The sequence below is a fragment of the Diabrotica virgifera genome, chromosome 3 (assembly GCF_917563875.1).
Source record: "Diabrotica virgifera virgifera chromosome 3, PGI_DIABVI_V3a".
NCBI classification, from domain to species: domain Eukaryota; kingdom Metazoa; phylum Arthropoda; class Insecta; order Coleoptera; family Chrysomelidae; genus Diabrotica; species Diabrotica virgifera.
In genome coordinates this window covers 37,033,287-37,058,325 of record NC_065445.1, presented here as the reverse complement: position 1 = coordinate 37,058,325, position 25,039 = coordinate 37,033,287, and the positions used below count along the sequence as shown (strand labels likewise).

At 32.6% G+C, this 25,039-nt stretch overlaps 1 protein-coding gene across 2 annotated transcripts in view; it reads right to left on the bottom strand.

Annotated features, from left to right (window-relative positions):
* Positions 1 to 933: 933 nt before the first annotated feature.
* LOC114326023 (serine/threonine-protein phosphatase 6 regulatory ankyrin repeat subunit A-like) overlaps positions 934 to 25,039 on the bottom strand; it is a 76,405-nt gene continuing 52,299 nt past the window's right edge. The window contains exon 17 of one of the 2 annotated variants that reach the window (XM_028274218.2): positions 934 to 25,039. In XM_028274218.2, coding sequence (XP_028130019.1) covers positions 24,918 to 25,039 — 122 coding nt within the window. In that variant the 3' untranslated portion in view covers positions 934 to 24,917. The other variant, XM_028274217.2, reaches the window with a different exon arrangement.

Below are 25,039 nucleotides of genomic sequence, written 5' to 3'. Positions count from 1 at the left end.
TTGGAACGTAAACAAAAGTTTGGGGGGGGGGGGGGTTTAAGGGAACAAAACCCCCATAAAATTTTTCATCGATAAATCGATTTTTATTTTGTAATTTCAAAGGGCTGTAACTTTTTTTATGAACATATTTGTACTGAGGTAAGTTAGGTTCAATCGAACTATTTTTGACCCCAGAATGTGTGGTATAATTTATGACCAATCTTTTCGGGACACCCTGTATAATAAATTTAAACATTTCAAAAATTCACACGTTTTTATAAAACAGGGCTAACTTTTATATATCCATAGTGTCCATTAGGTTGAGTGTACATTACCTCAAAATGCATATTTATTTATTTTAAAGCATAAACTTTTTTTGGAGAGGGCTGCAGTTTTAATTTTTTTTTTATTTAATTTAATTTTTTTCACATTTTTCCGTAAAGTGCGCCATCTTCAGAAATCCGAGAAACTAATTTTTATGCGGTTTTTGGGATTATCCACTCAAAAATGGAAGAAACACGTTCAAAATCGCCAAAAGCGCAGGGCGTTTCGTGGTTAATAGCCATAATAGAAGATAACTCTGATTAGTCTACTTATTGATTGACAGAGTATCGACCTCACTGTTTGGGCTTTGGAAGCAGACTCGCATTTCTTGAATACACCGGCATATTAGGCTTTAACTCCCGGTAGGGATCTATGGAGAAGCATCACCAAGACCTTAGCCCTTGCCGTGCGGCTCCCCATAGGCTGATCAGACACCAGCGTATTCCAGTCCAAGCCTCAGATTCATATTAGAATTTTATACTACTGCTTTAGATTTTTTGTTTTTCCGTTCACCGGGCCAGGTTTTGAACGTAAATACTTCACAGCGAAGTGAAGTGCGGAAGACCCTCCTGTCCCGCTAGACTATCCTACCGACCTCGCATTTTATTTACGGTACATAAAAAAACTCAGTTCAAATGTCAAATTTATTCATTGACAAGGACAAATAAAAATTTTAATATCATCACAATACTTCTACGTTTGATAGTAAAAATAACTCTATCAAAATTTTAACGTAACAACTAATAAAACAAATAATGTGTCTATGCAACAGTTGAATTGTTAAAGTCCTTAATTTAAGTAGTAAGTAGGAATAATAGGTATAATAAAATAGAAAAATACGAAAAATAATGCAAAAATTAAAAATATAAACATTAAAGATCATAATTAGGTTATAGAAATTATAACTATTGCCTACTGATGTAATAAGATAATGAAATAAAATACCTAATTGATTATTAAAAGCATACATAGATAAAACGCAAGAATTGCATAGACACTATAAAAAGTGTTATTTTCCTAATTTGTTATAATTTTTTAATATTACATATTTGATCACTGGTATTAATGTTTAGGGATTGGTAACTTGGAAGATTTGGATCTAAAATATGTTCTAACATTTCTGAATATCTTAAGGTTATTCGGAAACTATTCGTTTGCAGAACCTCATTTTTTAATCTCTTTTTTATAATATTTCATTAAATAAACTGAAAACTGTTTAACTTTACATAATAATTGTTAACAAGGACAAAGCAACACCAATAAACATTACCGAAGTAGTATGCAACAAGATACTTTTACACATAATTCTAGAGAGGATATAACCCTTTTAATTTACTAAGGACTAAGTAGAACAATTCAGAGAATTGAACAATATAGTCAATTGGTGTAAAATGTGGCAGCTTTTTGTCATATGGGCAGATACAGCTCATTAAAAGCCTATACAATAACAATAGAGAACTTGCATAAAAATTGAAATTAAAAAAAAATGCTATAAATCACAACAAAACATAATTTGAAACATATATCAATGAAAAAAAAGTGTTTTTTGTCTTTCGCTTGGCCCCTAAAGTCGATTAAAAATTAGCGCAAAACACACCCTCATTGGTCGTGACGACATATCATTGTAGTATTGGATGTCCTCGCCATTAATTCATTAGGTTTGGCATTGATTTGATACTGACACTCAGTTTTATAAAATTTTGATAGTTGCTATTTCTGACTAATATTTGAGTGTTTTTGTTAAGACAATTTCGAACTAATATTTAAGTGTTTTTGGTAAGCAGACAACATATACATTATACTTACGATAAAATGATCTCTACATTCTTGAAGACCTTGTGTATTAACTGAAATATCTTTACGTTTTTTAAGCACACAAGTAACCACTTTAAACGCCGTTTTCGGCCGGTAATCCAATAAATATTTTATTGGGGTTTTTAATAGTTTTACTTTTACAAAATGGCACTAAACAACACTTATAGTGTTTTATTTTCCATAGTAAACCTTCTTTCCTTTTCTTCAAAAACTGTATCAAACTCCAATCTCAACAAACTGGTATATATTATTACAATGACGTACGACAAATGCCATTAAAATATAAATATTAACATAAACATAAGTAAAGTACAATTAGATGACGTCACGGGTCGTTTGAACTATTTTAAATACACAGAAGATTTTAACTATGAGTTTTTGAAGCGTGAAATTTTGGAAATCTCATTTTTAAACAAAACTGAACATTATTATGTAGTAAAAAAATGTGCAAGTTCCCTATTATGCCAGAATGAGAGTAAATGGAGAATGAACTGAATGTTTCAGGGTCACCAAGAGCATGAGACTAGGCATGTAGTCACCAAGAGCATGAGAAATAAATAAAGCGCCGGTCAGCAATTGAAAAAAAACTATATGGCAAAATTAACAAAAACTTGAAAAGGTCATGAAATGCCTATCAATACAAAAATGAAACGTTAATAAAAATCATTTTTTAATAATATTGTGGCTTATTTCCCATTATAAATAGTTAAAAAATGAGACTGGTACAATGAGACAAAAATTTCACTTATAAAGACACAAGTTTACAGATCCCTTTGAGATGTACTGCTGGAGACGAATGCTGAAAATACCATTAGTAGCCCGAAAACCAAATAAATCTATACTGAATAAGCTAAATATAAAATGAATATTAAGAATGCAAATAACAAAACAAAATAAAAGGCTTTTTTGAGCACGTCTTTCAAAGAAATGGTCTTGAAAAACTTACCATCCAGGGGAAGGTAGAAGGTGAAAAAAGTCGAGGTGGAGACGATACACGGCCCATTTGGTTGTAAGAATTTGCTAGAATGGCTAGAGAGATAGATAGAGAGAAATGGAAGAACATAGAAAAAATCAGGTAATAGGTTTCATTGTATCAGGATACCTGCATTGGGTCATAGATATACATAGATGTAAACAGATAAATTTGAATGACCGGATAATACGAAAAAAATACCGGAAAGACTACATGAAGCCTAGCGACAATTAGGCATGTATAAATATCTCAAATTATAACTATAACGTAACAATTGGTAATGACTCAATTGAACGCGTAAGTTATCTTGTATATCTAGGTACTCATATTAATGAAAGCTGGAACCCTAGTACAGAAATTAAAAGGAGAATTGCCAAAGCAAGAACAAGTTTTATGAAATTTAAGAAAATCCTTTGCAGTCATGATCTCAATTTGGAACTTCGCATAAGAATGTTTCGATGTTATATATATTCCCAGTACTACTTTACGGGGTTGAAGCATGGATCCTGACAGAATCGCTTTTAAAGAACCTAAAAGCATTTGAGATGAGGGTCTACAGCCGTATTCTGAAGATCAGTTGGGTAGAAAGAGTCACAAACGAAAGGGTTTTGCAACGTTTGAATAAAAGTTGTGAAGTAGTGAACACGGTTAAACGACGTAAATTGGAATACTTTGGTCATATCACGCGTCACCCAGAAAAATATGACATACTTCACCTTGTCATGCAAGGTAAAATAATGGGAAAAAGAAGTGTGGGCCGCCGTAGAACTTCTTGGCTTAAAAACCTACGCCAATGGTTTGGCAAACTAGCACTGAACTATTTCATGCGGCTGTAAACAAGACGATTGTAAATATGCTGGGCAACATGAGAGCAAACGATCGACAAGCGGTCTCGGCACCTTAAGAAGAAAATATCTCAAAAACACAGCAAATTACAAACTTGGTTAAGTAAGGAACTAAATGGAGGATACTGCTTCGTACAAATACTTAGGCCACAAAATACCTATTGTTGAGATCATAAAACATGTTCATCATCATCAATGGCGTTACAACTCTTCGTGAGTCTTTGCCGCGCTTACTATTGCCTTCCATGTTTGTCGGTCCTGTGCCACGAATTCCCATTGTTTCACTCCCACTTTCTCCAGATCTTCTTTGACTGCATCTTTCCACCTTTTTCTAGGCCGTCCTATAGACCTTCTTTCATCTGGCCTTTCCCAGAACACACTGGCCTTTATATATCTGACTAGATTTTTCTTTCTGAATAGAGACTCGTTATTGTATCTGCGCCTCCATTCGTTTGTCACGCTGTCTCTGCATGGGCCATATATCATTCGAAGGATTTTACGTTCCCACACCAGCAATTTATTTAATTTTCTTTTTTGTTAGCGTCTATGTTGTGGTCGTATTATGGTCTTATATTATACATCTGCATTTTTGGACCTCGTGAAAGAAGTTTTGACTTCATTGGATGTTGCATTGCAAAGAAATTCGCATCACTCTATTTTGTTGGCATTTGTGATTGTTACTCCTAGATATTGAAATTCTTTAACCACTTCGAAGTTATGATCGTTTATAGTAATATTTTGCCTTATTCGCTGTCGCTCTTATTTTGAGACGACCTGTATTTTCTTCTTTTGTCTTCATTTATTTTTAGACCGATGTTTAACCCGCGAGTAGTCGCGCCGTTAGATAGAATCTCACATTTTATCCTTTTTCGCGATAACTTGATGAAAAATTTTGCAATTTTGAAAAAATTTCGTAAGTGCCTCGAGGAAGGGTGTAGTAATGCGTAGGAATTTTTTTTTTATTTTTTTTTCTTCTTTTTGTGGAATTTATGGCTTTGAGGAGAGCCAATTAGCTTTAATAATTGTTAGAAATAATATTTCTAACATAACAAGTAAATAAAAATACTATAAAATAAAAACTTGTTGTAAATTCGTATTTCAATTCGTATTTTGAGATAGAATCTAACACGCGACTATTCACGTTACAGAAGTGAGCGCGACTACTCCCGGGTTAATACAGCTTCTTCAAAGCTGGAGAAAATATCCTTAAATTCTAATGTTGATTGTGCCACTGCATCTACGTCATCGACAAAAGCGAGAATGATTTTTGCTCGCCGAGCAGTTATGTCTGGTTTGATTTGGATAAAACATGCCCAAAAGACATAAAAAAATATGCTACCGATAACAGCCTCAGAACAATATTTCTCATCAATAATTCCATGTTACCAAACTATCAAACAATAATTAATTTTATAACTCTGATACATAAATCATCTTTTTTGTTACAAAGTAATATACCATTTGAATATTTGAGTAATAATTATTACATTAGAAAGATAATGCGCTTAATAAATTTTGTAAAAAATCAAATATTTGTATAAAGTACACTTTACAATCTCTTACCCATTATCTTTTTGGTTTGTTTTATAACAAATGTATGTTAATGTAATGAAAAAACTTAATTCCCTAAGCACCAAATTAGATTATTTTAGTTATACAAAAGTGACAAAAATCTAAACATGTACAAAATAAATATTTCATTATAAATATGTACAACCACTGAAATAGACTAGACAAAATTTAGTGTAATAGTCCTAAGAGTGATAGATTCCATGATTATCTATAAAATAATTTATACTTCATTCCAACAAGTAATACAAGAGTTGTAAATAAGCATAAACGTGTTACGTTTTTATTTACAACGTAGCCATCTAACTTCTATTATGCAATTTTCATGCTATAGCCCGATCAAAGAACAATCTGACCCCCAAAAAAATGAAGGAAGGATGAAAATTTGGGAATAGGTAGTTGAAGTTGTCTATTATTATATAAGAAAAAGTTAACAATTCTACATCCCCTCCATTTTCGTAAAATGGAGGAAAATATCCCCTCTCGAAGGTGAAAAATATACATTCAAGATAAGACCGCAGTTGGATAAAATGACTGATTCTAAACAACTTTTGTTCTATAGAGTTTTTTCACTAAGTCAATACTTTTCGAGTTATTTGCGAATGGATATGTTCAATTTTAACTAAATAAAACATGTTTTTGGACGGTTTTTCGGAGATAACTCAAAAAATAAGTATTTTAGCGAAAAAAATATTCATAGTAAAAATATAGCTCATAAAAAATTGAAAAAAGTGTTGTATGCATGAGGTCTGTAGAGCCACTAGAAACAGAGTTGTAGCTAATGAAAATTAGGTTCTTCTTCGTCAAATTCCAAATCGAATATTTCAATGTGAAATTACCCAAAAACGGAGCCCTTTTCGGGGAAAATTCATTTTAACTTTTTTAAAGTGTTTAAAAAAAGGTTTATTTTTGTTTATTAAAAAAACTTGTAACATTAAAAGTAAGTGAGTTACGCTCAAAATATTGTTGGCCCCCTTTATTTTTTCGTAAAAAAATCGCGAAAATCACCCCCTAATTAGCGTTACAAATAAATTTGATCATTACCACTTCATACGTTACCTTGCTTATGCATTATTTATATGATCTGTAAGTTTCATCGGTTCAAAGTGCTTATTTTTGAAAAAGCTGTAGTTAAAATGGCTTAAACGAGTAACTAATCATGAGTTTAGGCAAATTTTGAACAGCCATAGCGTAACCAATTTTTGTCTAACAAGAAAACAAAAAATCAAAAATATTCAGAAAAGCAAAACCTGCATTTGATTACTCTTTGAGATTGTTGGTAATACTAATAATTTTAAAGTTAATTCCATAAACAATTCCATTTTTTTCCAAATAAAAAAAAATGTTTTATTTTAATCCTATTTTTTTTTAAACTGAGCACTTTGAACCAATGAAACTTATAGATAATATAAACAATACATAAGTAAAGTAACTTGTACAGCGGTAACGATTAATTTTATTTGGGAAGCTAATTAGGGGGTGATTTTCGCGATTTTTTTACAAAAAAATAAAGGGGACCAACAATATTTTGAGCGTAACTCACTTACTTTTATTGTTAGAAGTTTTTTTTAAACAAAAATAAACCTTTTTTTAACACTTTAAAAAAGTTGTAATGAATTTTCCCCAAAAAGTGCTTCGTTTTTTGGATATTTCACATTGAAATATTCGATTTGGAATTTTTCATTAGCTACAACTCCGCTTTTACTGGGTCTGCAGAACTCACGCATACACCATGTTTTTTAGTTTTTTAAAAGTTATATTTTTTTCACTAGAATACTTACTTTTTGAGTTATCTGCGAAAAACCGTCCAAAAACATGTTTTTTTTTGTTACCAATGAACATATTCACTCGCAAATAACTCGAAAAGTATTGACTTAGCGAAAAAACTATAGAATAAAAGTTGCTTAGAATTAGGCATTTTATCCAATTCCAGTCTTATTTTGAACGTATATTTTTTCACCCCTGAGAAAATATTTTTCACCCCGTATTTCCCAATTTTTGTAAAATGGAGTGGATGTAGAATTGTAAACTTTTTCTTGTATATTAATAGACAATTTCAATTAGCTATTCCCAAATTTTCATCTTTCCTTTATTTTTTTGGAGGTTTTCGTAAAATTTTGTGTTCCCTTATCGGGCTACTAGGCAAGAGCCATGCAAGATAGATTATGTAACTGCGCATGCCCACGCGCTATTTTCATACAATTCCTGTGCTAGATGAAAAGCTTATGTTGCCCATGACAAAATTTACGGTTAAAATATAACTTAACCTTATTGTGTAAGTTTAAATGTTAAGTATTTATTGGATGTAATAAGTTGTGATTTATATTTAAATATACACAATGCTGGGCTGAAATTTTTAAGTGAAATTTCTAAATAAGTATCTAAAGTTAATGTTTTGGTATATTTCCTTTGTTGACAACAATGAAAGTGATACCAAAAATTGCACAGAATTAGCTTTGACGTAAACAGATCAAGCTAGGCAAGAAATATGCCATGCAAGACGGACTTGCATAGCCTAGATGTAAAGCTGCTTTAAACGCAGCTTGTACGGCTGACAAATCAGTCTATTTATATTTACGTCTATAAGTTTGAACCGTTAATATGGAGTAGCAGGACAAAGACAACTCTACTGCTGCCATTGCTCTTCATAAGTGCGGAATAGAAAGAGCTCGTATTTTTGAATTATTGAAACCGTTAAAATTACACGTGTTTTAAAGTATTAAATTGTTTTTGTCACCAGGATCAGGAATTTTTCGTTTATTATACATAAAAATAGTTTCTGTCCTTGTGGGATCGGTACTCACCGGAGGAACCGCAGACGTTTGGATACAACTAGCGTCTCTTTGCAAAGACACTGACGTCGACTTTGCAAAGTAACAAGACACTTACTCAACACACACACTACACATGACACTAGGTACCTAACTGCAAAAATTTACCGTACCTACCATGCCAATGGCCATTAGTTGTCAAGGCATTACCTAAATAAAAAAAAGTTGTTTTTGGATACAGGAAGAGTAAATGACTAACAGATCCGACCAGCCATGTGTAGCTCATACGTCACAGGTTATTAACGCGGTTAGGGCAAGAATTAACCAAAAACCTGCCGTAAAACAAAAAGTCATGGCCTCTGGCAAAAATCCAAACAAGAATTGGGACGTGAGGCTTACAAACAACAAATAGGAAAATGCCTGACCATTGCATTAAAACAAAAGTGGAAAAAAATCAAGACGCCTGTTGTTGTACCGTAAAGAGCGTTACAAAGAAATCATCTTTACAAATAAAAAAAAGTTTACTATGGAGAAAACGTTGAATAATCAAAACCATAGAGTTTATGCATGGCCATCCAAGGAAGGCCGCGAACTGATGCCAAACGAGGTCATTATCCTGCCTCAGTGATGGCTTGGTGGGGTGTGTCCTATGATAGCGCCACTTGTTTACATTTTTGTGAAAGGAGCGTTAAAACAACGGCGAGAAATTATCAACGTCATCATTAACATATTAAAGGGATCTTGAACTTCTTTATAAGACAGAACAACAAATAGACTTCTATTATTCTGAAAAAACTCATCAAGAACATAAAAATGGAGTAAAATAATATTAGCTACAAATAGACCAAAGTAAGTCAAGACGATGACTTACTTTGTTCTATTGTCTGAAAGAAACGTATGAATTCAAATACCATATGAACCTGTTAACGGTAATATCAGACCTAGGTACGGTCCAACAACAAATAAAAATGATGAAATAAAAGCATGGTATAAGGAAAAATAGGTTTTTCGGAAGTTAATTAAGAAAGATGATGCTAACATTAGTGTGGGCGACTTTAAAGCCGTCGTAGAGAAAGATGAAATACAAGGAATAAGACGTAAGTTTTGGATACAAATACACAAATCAATTTCATTCTACTTAAACAATAGATTCAAAAATAGTTTCAAATTTATTATTTTTAACACCTGAACATGTATCACTCTTAGGAATTCATGATAAATATATAAGATTTTACAGTACAGCAAATACATATTTTCTTAAATTGATTTTTAATATAGTTGTTGTTAGTTGTGTAACAAATATAAATATCTGCCATATTAGTCCTGTCGCCAGTGGGGGTACAACGGCCTCCTTAATTCAGATGGACTTACCCAAGTTTTTTTTATGTATTTTGACCCGTAGAACACGAATTTTTTGGGTAACAGTCGATCCGGATGTCGATAAGATTGTTATAAACAAAGAACTTGAGGAATCACATAACAGCGATTTTTCGTAAAACAAAACATTGTTTTGTACTTTTTGGGTTATTCTAAACAAAACATGTTTTTACAAGTTTTTTCGTAGGATGCATAGTTTTCGACATAAACGCGGTTGAACTTTAAAAAAATCGAAAAATTGCAATTTTTGAACCCGAATAACTTTTGATTGAAAAATAAAATGGCAATTCTGCTTACCGCATTTGAAAGTTCAAGTCAAATTCTATCGGTTTTGATTACTTTCATTGCTAAAAATTAATTTTTTATTGTTAAACAAAGCTATAAACACATAGTGATTGAATGATGTTTTCAATGCATTTCCCATTTGAAATCGAACGAGTAGGCGCATACAGACAATTTCTACGTAGATTACGTACATTAAAACGCATGCATTGGCACGGGAAACACTGTAGACTGAAGTGTCCAGCGTACTGTGTTATATAAATATCCTCAATACATGTATTTTGTTTTAACCTGTGTTTTATGAGTCTGTTGTAGTACATTCTTTCACGGTTTTTGCTCTAAATTTTAAAAAACCGCTTGAATTGACATGAAATTTTGCATACGCATAGCTTACATGTCAAAGAAAAAAAGTGATATTGTGCCAATGTGTGCTTTTGCCCTGGGGGTGACTTTCACCCCCTTTTGGGGGTGAAAAAATATGTGTCCAAAATAAGTCCGGAAATGGATAAACTGACTAATTTTAAGTAACTTTTGTTCTTTTGTTTTTTTCGCCAAGTCAACACTTTTCGAGTTATTTTCGAGTGAATGTTCATTTTTCAACAAAATAACCACATTTTTAGACGGTTTTTCGCAAATAACTCAAAAAGTAAGTATTTTGCCGAAAAAAACATTCTTAGCAAAAATATAGCCTGTAAAAAAGTAAAAAAAAAATGGTGTACGCGCGAGTTCTCTGGACCTCGTAGAACCAGAGTTATAGCCAATAAAAAATAGGTTCATATTCGCCAAATTTCAAAATATCCAAAAAATTAGGCACTTTTTGGGGAAAACCTATTATAACTTTTTTAAATTGTATAAAAAAAGCTTTATTTCTGTTTTTATAAAAAGTTTCTAGCATCAAATTTAATCAAGTTACGCTCAAAATAAAGTTGGTCCCTTTTGTTTTGGCAAAAAAAAATCGGGAGGACCACCCCCTAATTAGCAACTTGAATGAAATTAGTCGTTACCGCTCCACAAATTATTTTACTTATGTTGTGTTCATATGATCTGTAAGTTTCATCGATTCAAAATGCTTATTTTTGAAAAAATTTGGTTTCAAAGTAATATTTTCAAAAATTTTAATTTTGAAAAATATGCTTTTTTTCAAAATAACTTAAAAATTGTTAGAGATACCAAATATCTCAAAAAAAAAACAAAAAAGTCAGCATTGCTTTTCTGAATATCCTGTATTCTTTTGTTTTCCTGTAAGACAAAAATTGATTAAGATTTGGTGTTTCTAACTTTGCATACATTCGTGATCAGTGACTCGTTCAACCCCTTTTAACTACAGCCCTTTCAAAAATAAGGACTTTGAACCGATGAAACTTACAGATCATATAAACAATACATACACGAGTCAAGAAACTTGTGAAGTCGTAACGATTAAGTTCATTTGAGATACTAATAAGGAGGTGATTTTCCGATTTTTTTAACAAAAAAAAAGACTAACTTTATTTTGAGCGTAACTTGTTTACTTTTGATGCTAAAAATTTTTTTTATAAAACAAAAATGAAGCCTTTTTTAAACACTAAATAAATTGTAATGAGTTTTCCCCGAAATGTGCTTAATTTTTTGTTATTTCACGTTAAAGTATTCCATTTGGAATTTGACGAATATGAACCTATTTTTCATTAGCTATAACTCTGCTTCTACTAGGTATAGAGACGTGATATATACACCACTTTTTTAAATTTTTTACAGGCTATATTTTTGCTAAGAATGTTTTTTTTTTCGACAAAATACTTACTTTTTGAGTTATTTACGAAAAACTGTCTAAAAGCGTGGTTGTTTTGTTGAAGAAATGAACATATTCACTGACAAATAACTCGAAAAATCTTGACTTAATAAAAAAACTCTATAGAACAAAAGTTACTTACAATTAGTCAGTTTATCCATTTCCGGACTTACTTTGGTCGTATATTTTTTCACCCCCAAGGAGAGGGTGAAAACCACCCCAAGGGCAAAAGCACACATCGGCACAATATCACTTTTTTTCGTTGACTTGTTAGCTATGTGTATGCAAAATTTCATGTCAATCCAAGCGGTTCTCTAAAATTTAGAGGTGTTGCAATATTTTACCGTTAAAGAACGTACTATTGTCCTGAAAGAACTACACCTCACAAGGTAGAGAAATTAGTAAAAGGTGTCACCTCTATTTCACAGGTGTAATTAACCTATCAGTATAGCTTCAACCGCTAGGATAAACATGCAAAGTGCACAATGCTTAGTTCAAGCATTTTAAATCGATACTTAGCTGTACTGTAAAATCTGACAAATAATTTTGTAAAATTTCGTCTTACATAGGAATATAAAAGCAGTCTGAGGGGGACAGAAACACTACAAACACCCTGTTTTAATTAAACTTAAAGTGTTATAACTATCTTCATGATTATCGTAGGCCTTTTAATTTAAGAACCTAAAAACGTTGCACAATTCGGTTATATAATGACTAGAAGAAATAGATGGTCAGTGCTATTTTATGAACGTAAAATTTAAATGAATTTTATATTATGTATTAAAATATGAATTTAACAGTGTTCTATTAGAATTTGGTACAGACAAAAAAAGTTATAAATTTATCTTTCTGTTAGTTTATAATTTTACCTGTTATATGATCTAAAATAACATATGGATAACATCTCTAAACAGAAGAGTTATGTTGTTTCAGTTTATACAATGATGAGTGCACTAAGAACCGGCAAAATAATGCAAAAGACGGAAAACACAATACATAGTGAAATAAAAAGAGATGAAACTAGTAGAGGTGGGAAATTATTAATAGAAACCTATAATTTTACATTATATTGATAGTTTCTTACCTTTAGATGTATCGGAGGAGTTTGGCAACTACCACTGTGACAGGAGAATTTTATAAAATTCTCCTGTGACAGTTTGACTCCGATATGTAAAAAGGTGGGAAACTATCAATATAATGTAAATTTATAGGTTTCTATTGATAATTTCCCCCCTCTACTAGTTTCATCTCTTTTTATTTCACAATTCCGTTATATTTGCCGCACTCATCACTCTATACAAACAGAAAGCATATTGCTGTTTCCTCAACGTTCCTTTCTTCAATTCGGTCTCTTTCTATGTCGTTTCTGTGCTTTTTCTTCGACTAGTGATATATCTATTACTTAGGAATATTCTAAATGTTTTGGTTTTTGACCTCTATTAATCTATCTGTTCCATTCTTCTTTTTATTTTGGAGCCTCTAATGTGTGTGTAAAAAGGCAGGGCATGAAACCAAGTCCGTATACCACACAAAGTTCTATCGAGAACCTTTATTATAAATAACATAAAGCTTGTTACTGATGGGGAGCTATACTATAATAAAATATATTATATCTCAAATCGCTCACTATAGTAATGAGTGAGCTTGAATACACAGATAATATATATTATGGTTCCGTGTATGCAGGTTCACTCATTACTATATTGAGCGATATGAGATATAATATAAATTATAGTCTATCTCCCCGTCAGTATCAAGCTTTAAGTTTCTAATCTGATTAGTTCTTGTTTTGTCCATCAATGTTTTTACTGTTATGTCATTCTAGTTTCAGGGCTTCATTCATTCATTTCAGCTGCAATCTAGTGCAGTGTACATTACGAAAGAGTCAATTACATTAGATATGTATATACGTGTTTTTTGTTTGTTTATGCTCTCTCTATATTATCAGGTATTTGCTTTTCTATATTATGTTGTTGAACATTCACTCCATTGTTTTGTTTGTTTTTGTCACTTCCACCCTTAAATGTTTCTAAATACTGATTCCAAACTTGATTTCAATGTGCTTCAATTTCATTACATGTTCTAACACTTTTTTAGTTTCCAATTTCAGTATTTACCTTACTGGTTCTAAACTTTGAGATCTAGAAGAAATGTAAAGAAATAGCACATGGAAGAGATATAATTTTCTTCCTAAAAATAGTAGGCTAAGATGTGGGACGATATGTCTAGAGTGCATGAAAACTACCTTCTCAGGTGAATCCCAGGATTAATGTCTGTGCGAAATATAAGTAGGGGGTAAGTAAAGATTGAGATGGAAGAATGGTGTAGACAAGGACGCGAGAAAATCTGACGCGGTAAGTTGGTGACGGTTCTTGGTGGACTATATGGAAGTTTCTAACTGGTGAAACAGACAAGCTAAAGTCGAGGCTCAGCTTGGCTGTGCCGGTCTGGGACTGTGCTACTAACTCGCCAGTACACTAAATTGGATAGAAATGATGGAGAAATCGACCAAAATTCGGCGCTTCCGAATTTAGCAAATACGCAATGTCATATGAGTATATGAAACAGACAAGCTAAAGTCGAGGCTCAGCTTGGCTGTGTCGGTCTGGGACTGTGCTACTAACTCGCCAGTACACTAAATTGGATAGAAATGATGGAGAAATCGACCAAAATTCGGCGCTTCCGAATTTAGCAAATACGCAATGTCATATGAGTATATAGACAGGTATGAATACGGTATAACCAAATAAATACCCGTAAATAAACTGGGAACATGACACAATATTCCATGAGCACGATGGTGATGATGAAAAATGATAACCCAGGCATCACCTGCACATGTGGTACAGCTAATTTCTAAACGAACTGCGTAGTGTGTGACTCAAAGGCAGTTGGTACTATCTGGCCTCTTCCTATAGACAGTGAAAATGCAAATAATAGTGGCTGACTCTAGTGATTATTTTGTTTATAATATAGATTTTTATGTTTGTTGAAAGTTCGTTCTTTGAAGGCATGTTAAAATTGAATTTATTTTTAATTAATATTTAATATGAAAGTTAATAAGTGTCAGCAATTTACGTCAGCAACTTTTTTATATTCATGTAAAGTCAAACCATAATTTGAAATTGAAACGCAAATGATATTCAGACAAAGACTTCATTAAAATTTTACGTTAATAAATATATTTAATGGTGTGTACAGTGAGATATATCTTGGAATAAAAATTAACAACTAATAGTTTGCGCATATAATCGTGCTGATTTTTTATACCATCATAATTCTACCGTAAAAAAGTAACTACATTATCATCTTCTCAAGCTAAGTATGTATGTAGTAGTTTAAGTTGATCACCCAAGTATGAATCAGTTCTTAAAAGACATATTGCCCCTATTTCTCTTAGTACATGTACGTACATAAAAAATTTTTAAAAATATAATTATTTAAGATATTAAAATGGATTTATCAAGACTTAGTACAATAAACACTTTAAAAGTTACTTCATCAGATCTTTTACAAATTATAGAAATATATGTTGAGAGTAAACGGATATGGTGTATTTTTCTGTCTGTATATATACAAGCATTGAGATTACCAACACAGAAAACACTTGAGCTTATTAATTAGAAGAACAAAGCAAGGAACAGAACTGAATGGCGGAAAATTCTAGAACAAGCCAGGGCCCAAAAGGGGTTGTCTAGCTACTGATGATGATGATATATACAAGCATACATAACCATGTAAAGATATAACCATACAAGATATAACGTGTCGATAAGCTGATACGGTACGTGTTGTCTAAATTTCATTTCCTTTACTAGAGGACACGGAACATATCTTATGGAAAATATAATGTCATTCAAATTAAATAAAATTTACATGAATAAATTCGTCTGAATTTACGATCATTTCATATCATTGTGCCAACTGTTAATGTTGATTAATAATGGCGCAAATTGTAATTTAAGTTTACCGAAATCACATTTTTGAAGTCCATAAAACTGTCATTCATAAATACTGTTAGTCTAGGTGCCATTTAAAACAGCTTAAACCCAGCGTTAGCTAAGCTGATTAGAGCTTAAGCCGTTGTCATTTATTATCTATAAGAAGAATACCTGCAGAAGATTTATGGAATATCGAATTATAAAATATTTTTTCTCTCTCTCTTTATCTTATGTACAAACCCGTTTGATTTTAGACTTATTTATATAAATTTACGCCGTTATTAAGCGAAATTCAGAGTTTGTGCAATCATAAAATGATCGTAATTTTCGGTTTATGATTGTCTTGCAAATTTTCTGTATAAAATCCCGTAAAACATTTATCCACGACCATCCTGATAATCCCTTTCTCATACAAGCCGCTAAAGGCACCGCCGCAAGGCCGTGATCCAACGGAAGGTGGATCGGCGCTCTTGGCAAATAGAAAATAGGTAATAGAAGACAAAAGCTAAAGACGGAAACCAACCCAACGTGATATTATACTGTTCTTTCCGTCAATATGTGTGGTTTACGATCTCTGAAATAGGGCAACACTGTTGATTTATGGTCGGCGTGTGCAGTCCCATCATTTGTCAGTAAATCAACAGGTTTAAAGGAAGTCAGAAGCAGAACACACAACAGGTACTTACCCCTCCAGCCCTTCCGACTCGGCTAGGGACTGGTATGATCAGTGCCGTGGTACTTTCCCTATGAAGTCGTCTAACGAATTTGCGTTGAAATTTTTATCATTGTATGGTTGCATAAAACAGAACAACAAACTAAAAACCCCGTCGGACCACATTTTGGGGTAGGTTGAGTGAATTTAACAAAAAGTAAATATATATTAATTTAACAGTAACGTAGCGCAAGCTTGAATATTTTGGCAACATCTTAAGAAATGATACATATGAACCCCTAAAATGGATAACAGAAAGAAATAGAGTTTCAGGTCACAGGCATACTTCCTGGCTAAAGAACCTTACACAATGGTATGGAGTAAGCAGACTCTCTTTTAGAAAATATGTTAAAAGTGTAGATTGTGCTGATGCTCTCCAACGCTTGTCATTACATGGTACTTGAAGAAGATAAATCTCAAAAAGGAATTTACCATTGATGCTGGAGTACCATATTTAACTTATTTAATTTAATAGTGTAGCTAGTTGAAAAATCGAAAATAATGTTTAGTTTTTTAACATGGGGTTCCATATTAATCACGCCTCAAGGTCGAGCATTAATGAATACTATTCAACAAAATAACTTAAGATATTTATCAACGGGAGAACCCACATACTGGCCTACGGACCCCAACAAAATCCCAGATTTGGTAGATTTTGCTGTAACAAAAGGGATATCTGACATCCATAGTGCAATAGAGTCAAACTTCGATTTAACATCAGACCACAGCACAATAATAATAACTTTAAGCACACACATAATATGGAGAACATTACCACCCAAAATGTCAAGTAAAGAAACAAACTGGGATATTTTCCAAAATTCTGTAAATACAAATATTAGACTAGATATTAGGATAAAAGAAAACCAAGAGGTAGGAAAGCAGTAGACTATTTAACAACAGTTTTACAAATAGCACGTTAGGAAGCAACACCACAGCGTCAAAGAAGTGTGCAAGAAAACCATAATATTCGCCTCCATATAAGAGACCTTGTAGCAGAAAAAAGAAGAGCTCGACGCATATGGCAACAAACGAGAAATCCATTAAATAAAACGTATCTTAATAGGATAAGTCATAGACTAAATAGAGCACTATATGAGGAAAAAAACGACTCCTTCCAGTTTTATGTTTCGAACCTCTCACATGAAGACCACTCTATATGGAAAGCTACAAAAAAATTTAAACGACCGACAATAACAAATTCACCTTTAAGAAAAACAGATATGACCTGGGTCCGCACAAATGAAGAAAAAACCACAGTATTCGCAGAGCCTCTTGCAACTGTATTCTCAGCACCAGAAAACAATGACAATGAAGATGACGATATAAAAAGGTACCTCGAAACTCCATGTCAACTATCTCTTCCTCTGACAACATTTACTCCGGCAGAAGTTCGACAACAAATAAAAATGCTAAATCCTCAGAAAGCTCCTGGCTATGATTTGATAACAGGAGAATTACTTCAGAAGCTACCGAGAAAAGCAGTGGTGTTATTAACTGTAATATACACCAGCATACTACGTCTTCGCTACTTTCCAATACAATGGAAATTAGCTCAAGTTACTATGATTCCGAAACCTGGTAAACCCGCAACACAAGCAAATTCATATCGCCCTATAAGCATACTCGCAATAATGTCGAAAGTATTAGAACGGCTACTATTACATAAAATCGAGCAAGTTGTACCCCATAAACGAAATTATACCACAACACCAATTCGGATTTAGACGTGAACACTCAACCATCCAACTTCTTCTTCTTTATGTGCCGTCTTCTACCGAAGGTTGGCGGCCATCAAACGATAGGTTTCTCTGTTTTGTGCCGCAAGTATTATGTTCGCAGCTTCTGGTATTTGAAACCATTATCTCAAGTTTCTCAGCCAGGATTTCTTCTTTCTGCCTAAACCTCTTCTACCTTCAATCTTGCCTTCCACGATAAGCTGTAGCAGACTGTATTTATCATTACGGAACACATGGCCCAGGTATGACGCTTTCCTCCTTTTAACAAATGTTAACAATTCCACCTCTTTACCCATTCGTCTCAATACCTCTGTGTTGGTCACTCTGTCTGTCCAAGGTATTCTCAGTATGCGTCGATACAGCCACATTTCTAGAGCCGCTAATTTTTTTATAGTTGCTGCTGTTAACGTCCACCCTTCTACTCCGTAAAGTAGCGTAGAGAGTACGTAGCATTTCGTCACGCGTCATCGGAGGTTAACGCTTAGGTTGCGGTTGCTTAAGAGCTTTCTCATTTTTATGAATTTGGATCTTGCTATTTCAATTCGGATCCTAATCTCTACGTCTGGGTCCCACTTATCATTTACTGTATATCCCAGATATTTAAATCGGTGTACTCTTTCAATACGTTCGGCTTAAATATTCAGGTCGATATGTTGAATGTTCTTTTTACTGATCACCATAAATTTAGTTTTCTTTCTATTGATCTTCAGTCCAAATCGGTTGCCAATTGTATTTACTCTATTTAGCATCATCTGTAAATCTTCGATGTTATCCGCCAGTATAACAGTATCATCTGCATATTAAAAATTACTTATTGGTACGCCATTAATCTTGATGCCCTCAATGTACTCTTCCATTGCCTCTAGAAATATTTGTTCCGTGTACAGGTTGAAAAGCAGTGGCGAAAGAATACAGCCCTGTCTAACCCCTCTAGAAATGGTTATGTTTTCACTCACCATATGTCCATTCTTTATGTGGGCTGTTTGATTCCAAAATAGATTTTTTATAATCTTGATGTCCTTAGTGTCAAGTCCTGAAAGATGTAATAGTTATATGAGTTTGTCAACCATCCAACAATGCCATAGAATAGTAAATATAATTAAAACAACTCTTGAAGAGAAAAAGTTTTGCGCTGGAGTGTTTCTCGATATACAACAGGCATTTGATAGGGTATGGCATCAAGGTCTACTCTATTAACTGAAATTACACCTAACAGACCAACTATACTTTATGCTAAAATCGTATCTTACTGACCGATACTTCGAAGTCAAAATTGAAGACAACTTCTCAAATTACCACACCATCCAATATGGCGTACCACAGGGTAGCGTTCTTGATCCATTTCTGTATCTGATATTTACAGCCGACGTTCCAACCAGAAATGATACCTTCTTAGCTTTTTTGCTGATGATACGGGAATCTTAGCAATGGATGTCGACCCTAATGTAGCATCACAAAAAGTACAAAATCATTTAGACCAATTACAAAACTGGCTCAAAAGATGGAAAATAAATGTTAATGCCAGCAAATCAGTACAAATTACTTTTACAACCCGAAAATCTACATGTCCTCACGTTTCTATAAATAATACTCCGATTCCAATTGCATCTGGATGAAAAACTCATATGGAAAACGCATATTAAAACTAAACGTAAACAATTAGACCTTAAAGTAAAAAATATGAACTGGCTATTTAACAAGAAGTCTCAGTTATCTCTTGAAAATAAACTGCTTCTGTACAAAGCTATACTTATACCAGTTTGGTCATACGGAATAGAACTATGGGGCCGCAGTAAACTTTCAAATACGAAGATACTCCAAACATTCCAATCCAAAATTATCCGTATGATAAGTAAAGCTCCATGGTACGTAGTATCCAACCAGACACTTCACAATGATCTGGACATCCCACTACTCAAGGACTTAATAAAAAATCGTTCAATAAAATATAAAAATCGCACCACTGATCACACCAACGAATTGATAAATAATTTATTCACCCAATCACTTGCTGAAAGAAGACTAAAGAGAATATGGCCAGACGACCTACCACAATAATACTTAGAGAACCGTCACTGGACGGTAACTAACTCATGTTAATTGACTTACATGCCATTTACTTATTACTTTTTATATAGAGTAGATTGTAAAAATGCAGTGTATCAAATAAAAAAAAAAGACCGGCCAAAAAAATCAATTTGTATTTAATGAAAAAAGTTATCCTAGTGCGCAGATTAGCCCAACCAGTACTTGCGTTTATCCGATTACTGAAATGATCGTCACGAAACTGTTACCGAATGATAACAATTTTTGTTGGAACAATCGTAAGGACGAAGCGATCAACGATCATCTTTTTGTTGGAACGTGTTTTGTTTACTGCGCAGTTACTGTTTTTTACATTATATTATATTTTAGTAAAATATATATTGAAAAATGACCGAATAAGAATATGATTATGCACATTTGTCGGAAAGCGGCTCACAAGGAAGAGATTAGTCGTAAGTGATAAGTAGAAAAGAGATATATATTTTTTACTTTCACATTGTTATTTTCAATTCTAGATTGCATTCGAGTGTGAAAAATTTTAGCAACATAAAATACAACGCCGCTCGAATTATCTCGAGTGTGCACAGTTTGGACAGTTTAGCGTGCTCGAGTTAAATCGAGCGTGCACGTTAAATTAATGTGTGAAATAACTCTTAAGTGGTTACGTCTTGAACTGAGTCAACGTAAAATACATTAAAAGTTAACTTAAAATTGTACATGACGTAATATCAAACTTCTAAAAAGAATAAAGTACAAATACAATATGTAAGTGCGTTTTTAAAGGCAAAAATATTAGCAAAAGCATTTTTCAAGACAATAAATTCATTTTTACTTTTATACACTATCGTTTTTTAACATTTTACCACAGTCGTGATGTTTTTTGTAACTGCCGCTTCATATTGGTGAATATTAGTAGAAACCGTTAACAAAAATATTAATAAATGAAAGTGGCAAATAATAAAATAAAAATACACCTCTAATTATAACTATAATTTTATAATCCATATGTTATATTGCACAATTAAAATCATTTTCGGTTCAACCAGTTTTTTTTTACAATTTGTTTACTAGAGCTGGCCGGATAGCCCTGGCAGCTAAGGCCATTCAAATGAAGAGAAGAATTTGTTTAATAAAAAATAAATTTTTTATATGAAAAATTGGTTTTAAATTTGCAAGTCATAAGAAAACCCTACACATATTTTAAGTTGTCTTCATTATTACCCTTATATTGGTTACTTTGGCTAATATTTTTGAAATTTTTTTAACAGTGAACTAAAAGTAAACCATCTGTTTTTGTTTCATAAACAATAAACTTTTTTGTTATTTTTAAAAGATAGTCTCTAAATAAAAGAAAGTTGTATTATTTTCATATATTCTTATTATGCTCTAATTGTTAATCTTGTAAAAAAAAGGTAATCAGTACTACTGTCGAATGTCCAGGATTAGATATACCTACCATGCTTCAATTTGATTTTGTTTATGGAGCGTAGAATGTCTGCAGTTGCTATATTTAGCGTTATACCCACCACACTGAACGCAGTAATTGATACAATGAACTTTTGAAACGAAAACTTAGGTAAATATAATCATTTTCCTTAAAAGTATTTTCCTTATAAAAAGGCTATTTTTCTCTTCGCTTACCTAAATAAAAATTTAACGTTAATGTTTAATCTGTTTCATTTAAATTATTTGCAAGAACTGCACAAGACACGAACAACATTTTTACTTGCTCATATAAATACCAATTGCAACAGTTACTGTATACAATAAAAGAAAATGCAGGATACTGGCTTCAGTGAGGTAATCTACATTTATCTAAAGCACTTATTATATCCAAATTCGGATATAGGCCTCCCCCTCTGACTTTCATTTTATTCTCTGTCCATTGCAATTTTTATCCATCTTGGACCAGCATGTCTCATTAAATCTTCTGCCCTCCTCATCTGTGGTCTTACTTTGTGTCGTTTTAATTCCTAGGTTCTCCAGTGCAGCACTTTTTTGTTCCATCTATAGTCTTCTGCCTGATGTTATGGCCTGCAAAGTTTCACTTTAGTCTGTTGTATTCAAATATACAGTATGATGCAAATGAAAGGAATAAATTCGTTATTTCATAAACCGGCGCCTTTAAGGAAAAATCCCGAAACAGGTCGATTTTTATTTTTAAATTATATTTTGCCATATATGTCATACTAGTGACGTCATCTATCTGGGCGTGATGACGTAATCGATGATTTTTTTAATGACAATAGGGGTCGTGTGCTAGCTCATTTGAAAGGTTATTCAATTCTCTATTTAATAATATAAACATTTTCATAATTATTTATTAGAAAAAATTTTTAATTTAAATTATTTGACAAAAAAAAGAAGAATGTATGTAATTTATTTAATTCAAAATACATTTTATTGCTGTTAGAAACCAGTAAAAAAATGTTTGTATCACAAATAAACATTGCTTTTAGCTTAAATTAAATGTTCAAACTTCCTAAGAGGCAATTGGCTGGCGGGAGCTGGCTTGAACATTGAATTTAATCGAAAAGCAATGTTTATTTTTGATATAAACATTTTTTCCGTTTTTGGGCAACAGTAAAATTTATTTTGAATTAAATAAACTACATACATTCTTCTTTTTTTTATCAAATAATTTATTTAATTTTTTTTGCACCCTGTACAAATAATTGTGTAAATGTTTATATTACTGAATAGAGAATTTAATGGCCTTTCAAATGAGCTATCACTCGACCCCTATTCTCATTTAAAAAAATCATGGATTACATGATCACGCGCAGATAGATGATGTCACTGGTATGATATACACGCCAAAATATAATTTAATAACAAAAATCGACCTGTTTCGGGATTTTTCCGTAGTGTCGTCGGTTTACGAAATAACGAATTTATTCCTTTTATTTGCACCATACTGTATATTATGTAGCTTGAGACCTGTTCTATCTTATTATTTTATATTTCTATTGCGTATTTTTAACCCCTCTTCATAACTTGAACGATGATGTCTTCCTACCAGGAAGACATCATCGGCGTATTGCAAATGGTTAAGATTTTTTCCGTTTATTCTATTCCTTCCTCTTGTCAATTGAGTCTCTTAAACCCATCCTCTAGGACTTGGCTAAACAGCTTTGGTGATATTGTGCCATCTTACAGTGCTTTTGGGTCCGTGAGTTCATGAACCTTGTGTGTGGCTGTGTTATTGCTTTATGATATTATGTTCTACGCACTAATTCTTTACAGTCATCGCCGTATTAATCATTTTTCTTCTTTTTTTTCGATATCGTATGTGACTTATTAATATGCAGGTCACTAACTAACACGCCCTTCCATTATTTCTTGTGGAAACATTGATAGGGCAGTCAATGAGGGTATTTGGCTCCGAATTCCATCCTACTACATCGATTTACTTGATATTTTCACAGATCAAAATAAGATCAAATTATAGAGAGCATTTATAAATTTTCTTAAAAATCTTTCTTTTCCTCCATGTAACTCGAAAAAGATATGAAATACGAAAAAAAAGAGACCACACAAAAATGTAGGGCTTTTTCAGATAAAAATTTCCTTTTTATTTTTCATTACTGTATCTCTTATCATTTTCAAGTTACATGGAGAAAAAGGAAAATTTTTAAGAAAATTTAAAAATGCTCTCTATAATTTGATCTTTTTTTTTTCAAAAACCATTCATTTTAAACCCGTCCAACTTTTTGAACAGAGAAATAACACTATAATAAAAGGTATTGTGAAAGGAAAACGATGCATTTACATTTTGGTGGATGGGGGTTAAAATTACTTCTCATTTTTTCTTAAAATACATTAGTTATCAATTTTGTTTGCAGCATATCTCGCTTAGTTTTAATGTAATGGCCCTTTAATATAGCTCATTTTAAAGGTCTTTTCAAGCACTACAAAAGGTATTTAGGTGTATAATGCACTAGCATTATACACCTAAAATCGACCGTTTCTCTGTTATTTCAAGTTGAATACACCAATTTGAGAATATATCAAAAAACAAACTATTTTCACCTACCATATCTCCTTTTGTATTATAACTAGAAGATTTATGAAGGCAAGTGTCTCTTTGTTGTTTTATGGCCTACAAAAATGTTTAATACAGTTTTTTAGTTAGATGCATAGTTTTTAAGGTATTCGCAAAAAACCGTTCGAAAAGGTTTCGAATGTTTCAATGAAAATGGCCAATTTTCAACCACGAATATCTCAAAAAGTATTGAGTTTTCAAAAAAAAATTATAGAACAGTTTTTGCTTAGAATTAGGTTCTCTAGCGAATTCCGTGGTAATTTTAACCAAAAATTTTTTTCACCCCTAAGAAGGGGTGGGAACCACCCCTAAAAGCACACATCGGCATAGCGTAGACTTTGAATTAGGAGATAACTAGAGGCTAGGTCCAAAATTTCATTAAAATCCATGCAGTAGGATGGAATTCGGAGGTAATATCCTATTCTTGCTCCCATTGACTGGTGTACGAAAGAGATGCTTATATAAAGGTAAATAACTGAAAACAAAGCTATGAAGACACCAATAATCATAACATTCCACCATAACAAAATTTCATCAAAAATTCTTGCTCTTGAAGCTCTTGCTCTACAATATACGAAAGTTGAAGAATTTCTTTGATCAATATATGTAACAGCGTGCCTACAATGTTACGATATGTTAGTTTCAATATTTTTTACATACAATACAACTTCCTTTTAAAAGAGTAGTTTTCAACAAATTAATTTGTCTAAAGTACAAAGTACAGAAATTTAATAAAATTCATTATCACTAGAATGGTTAGATCCGCCTTCCAAATCAATATTAGATATGTTGGACATCGTTATTTGTACAGCTAAACTGATGTTTTTCGCCGATAACTCTGAAGACACTC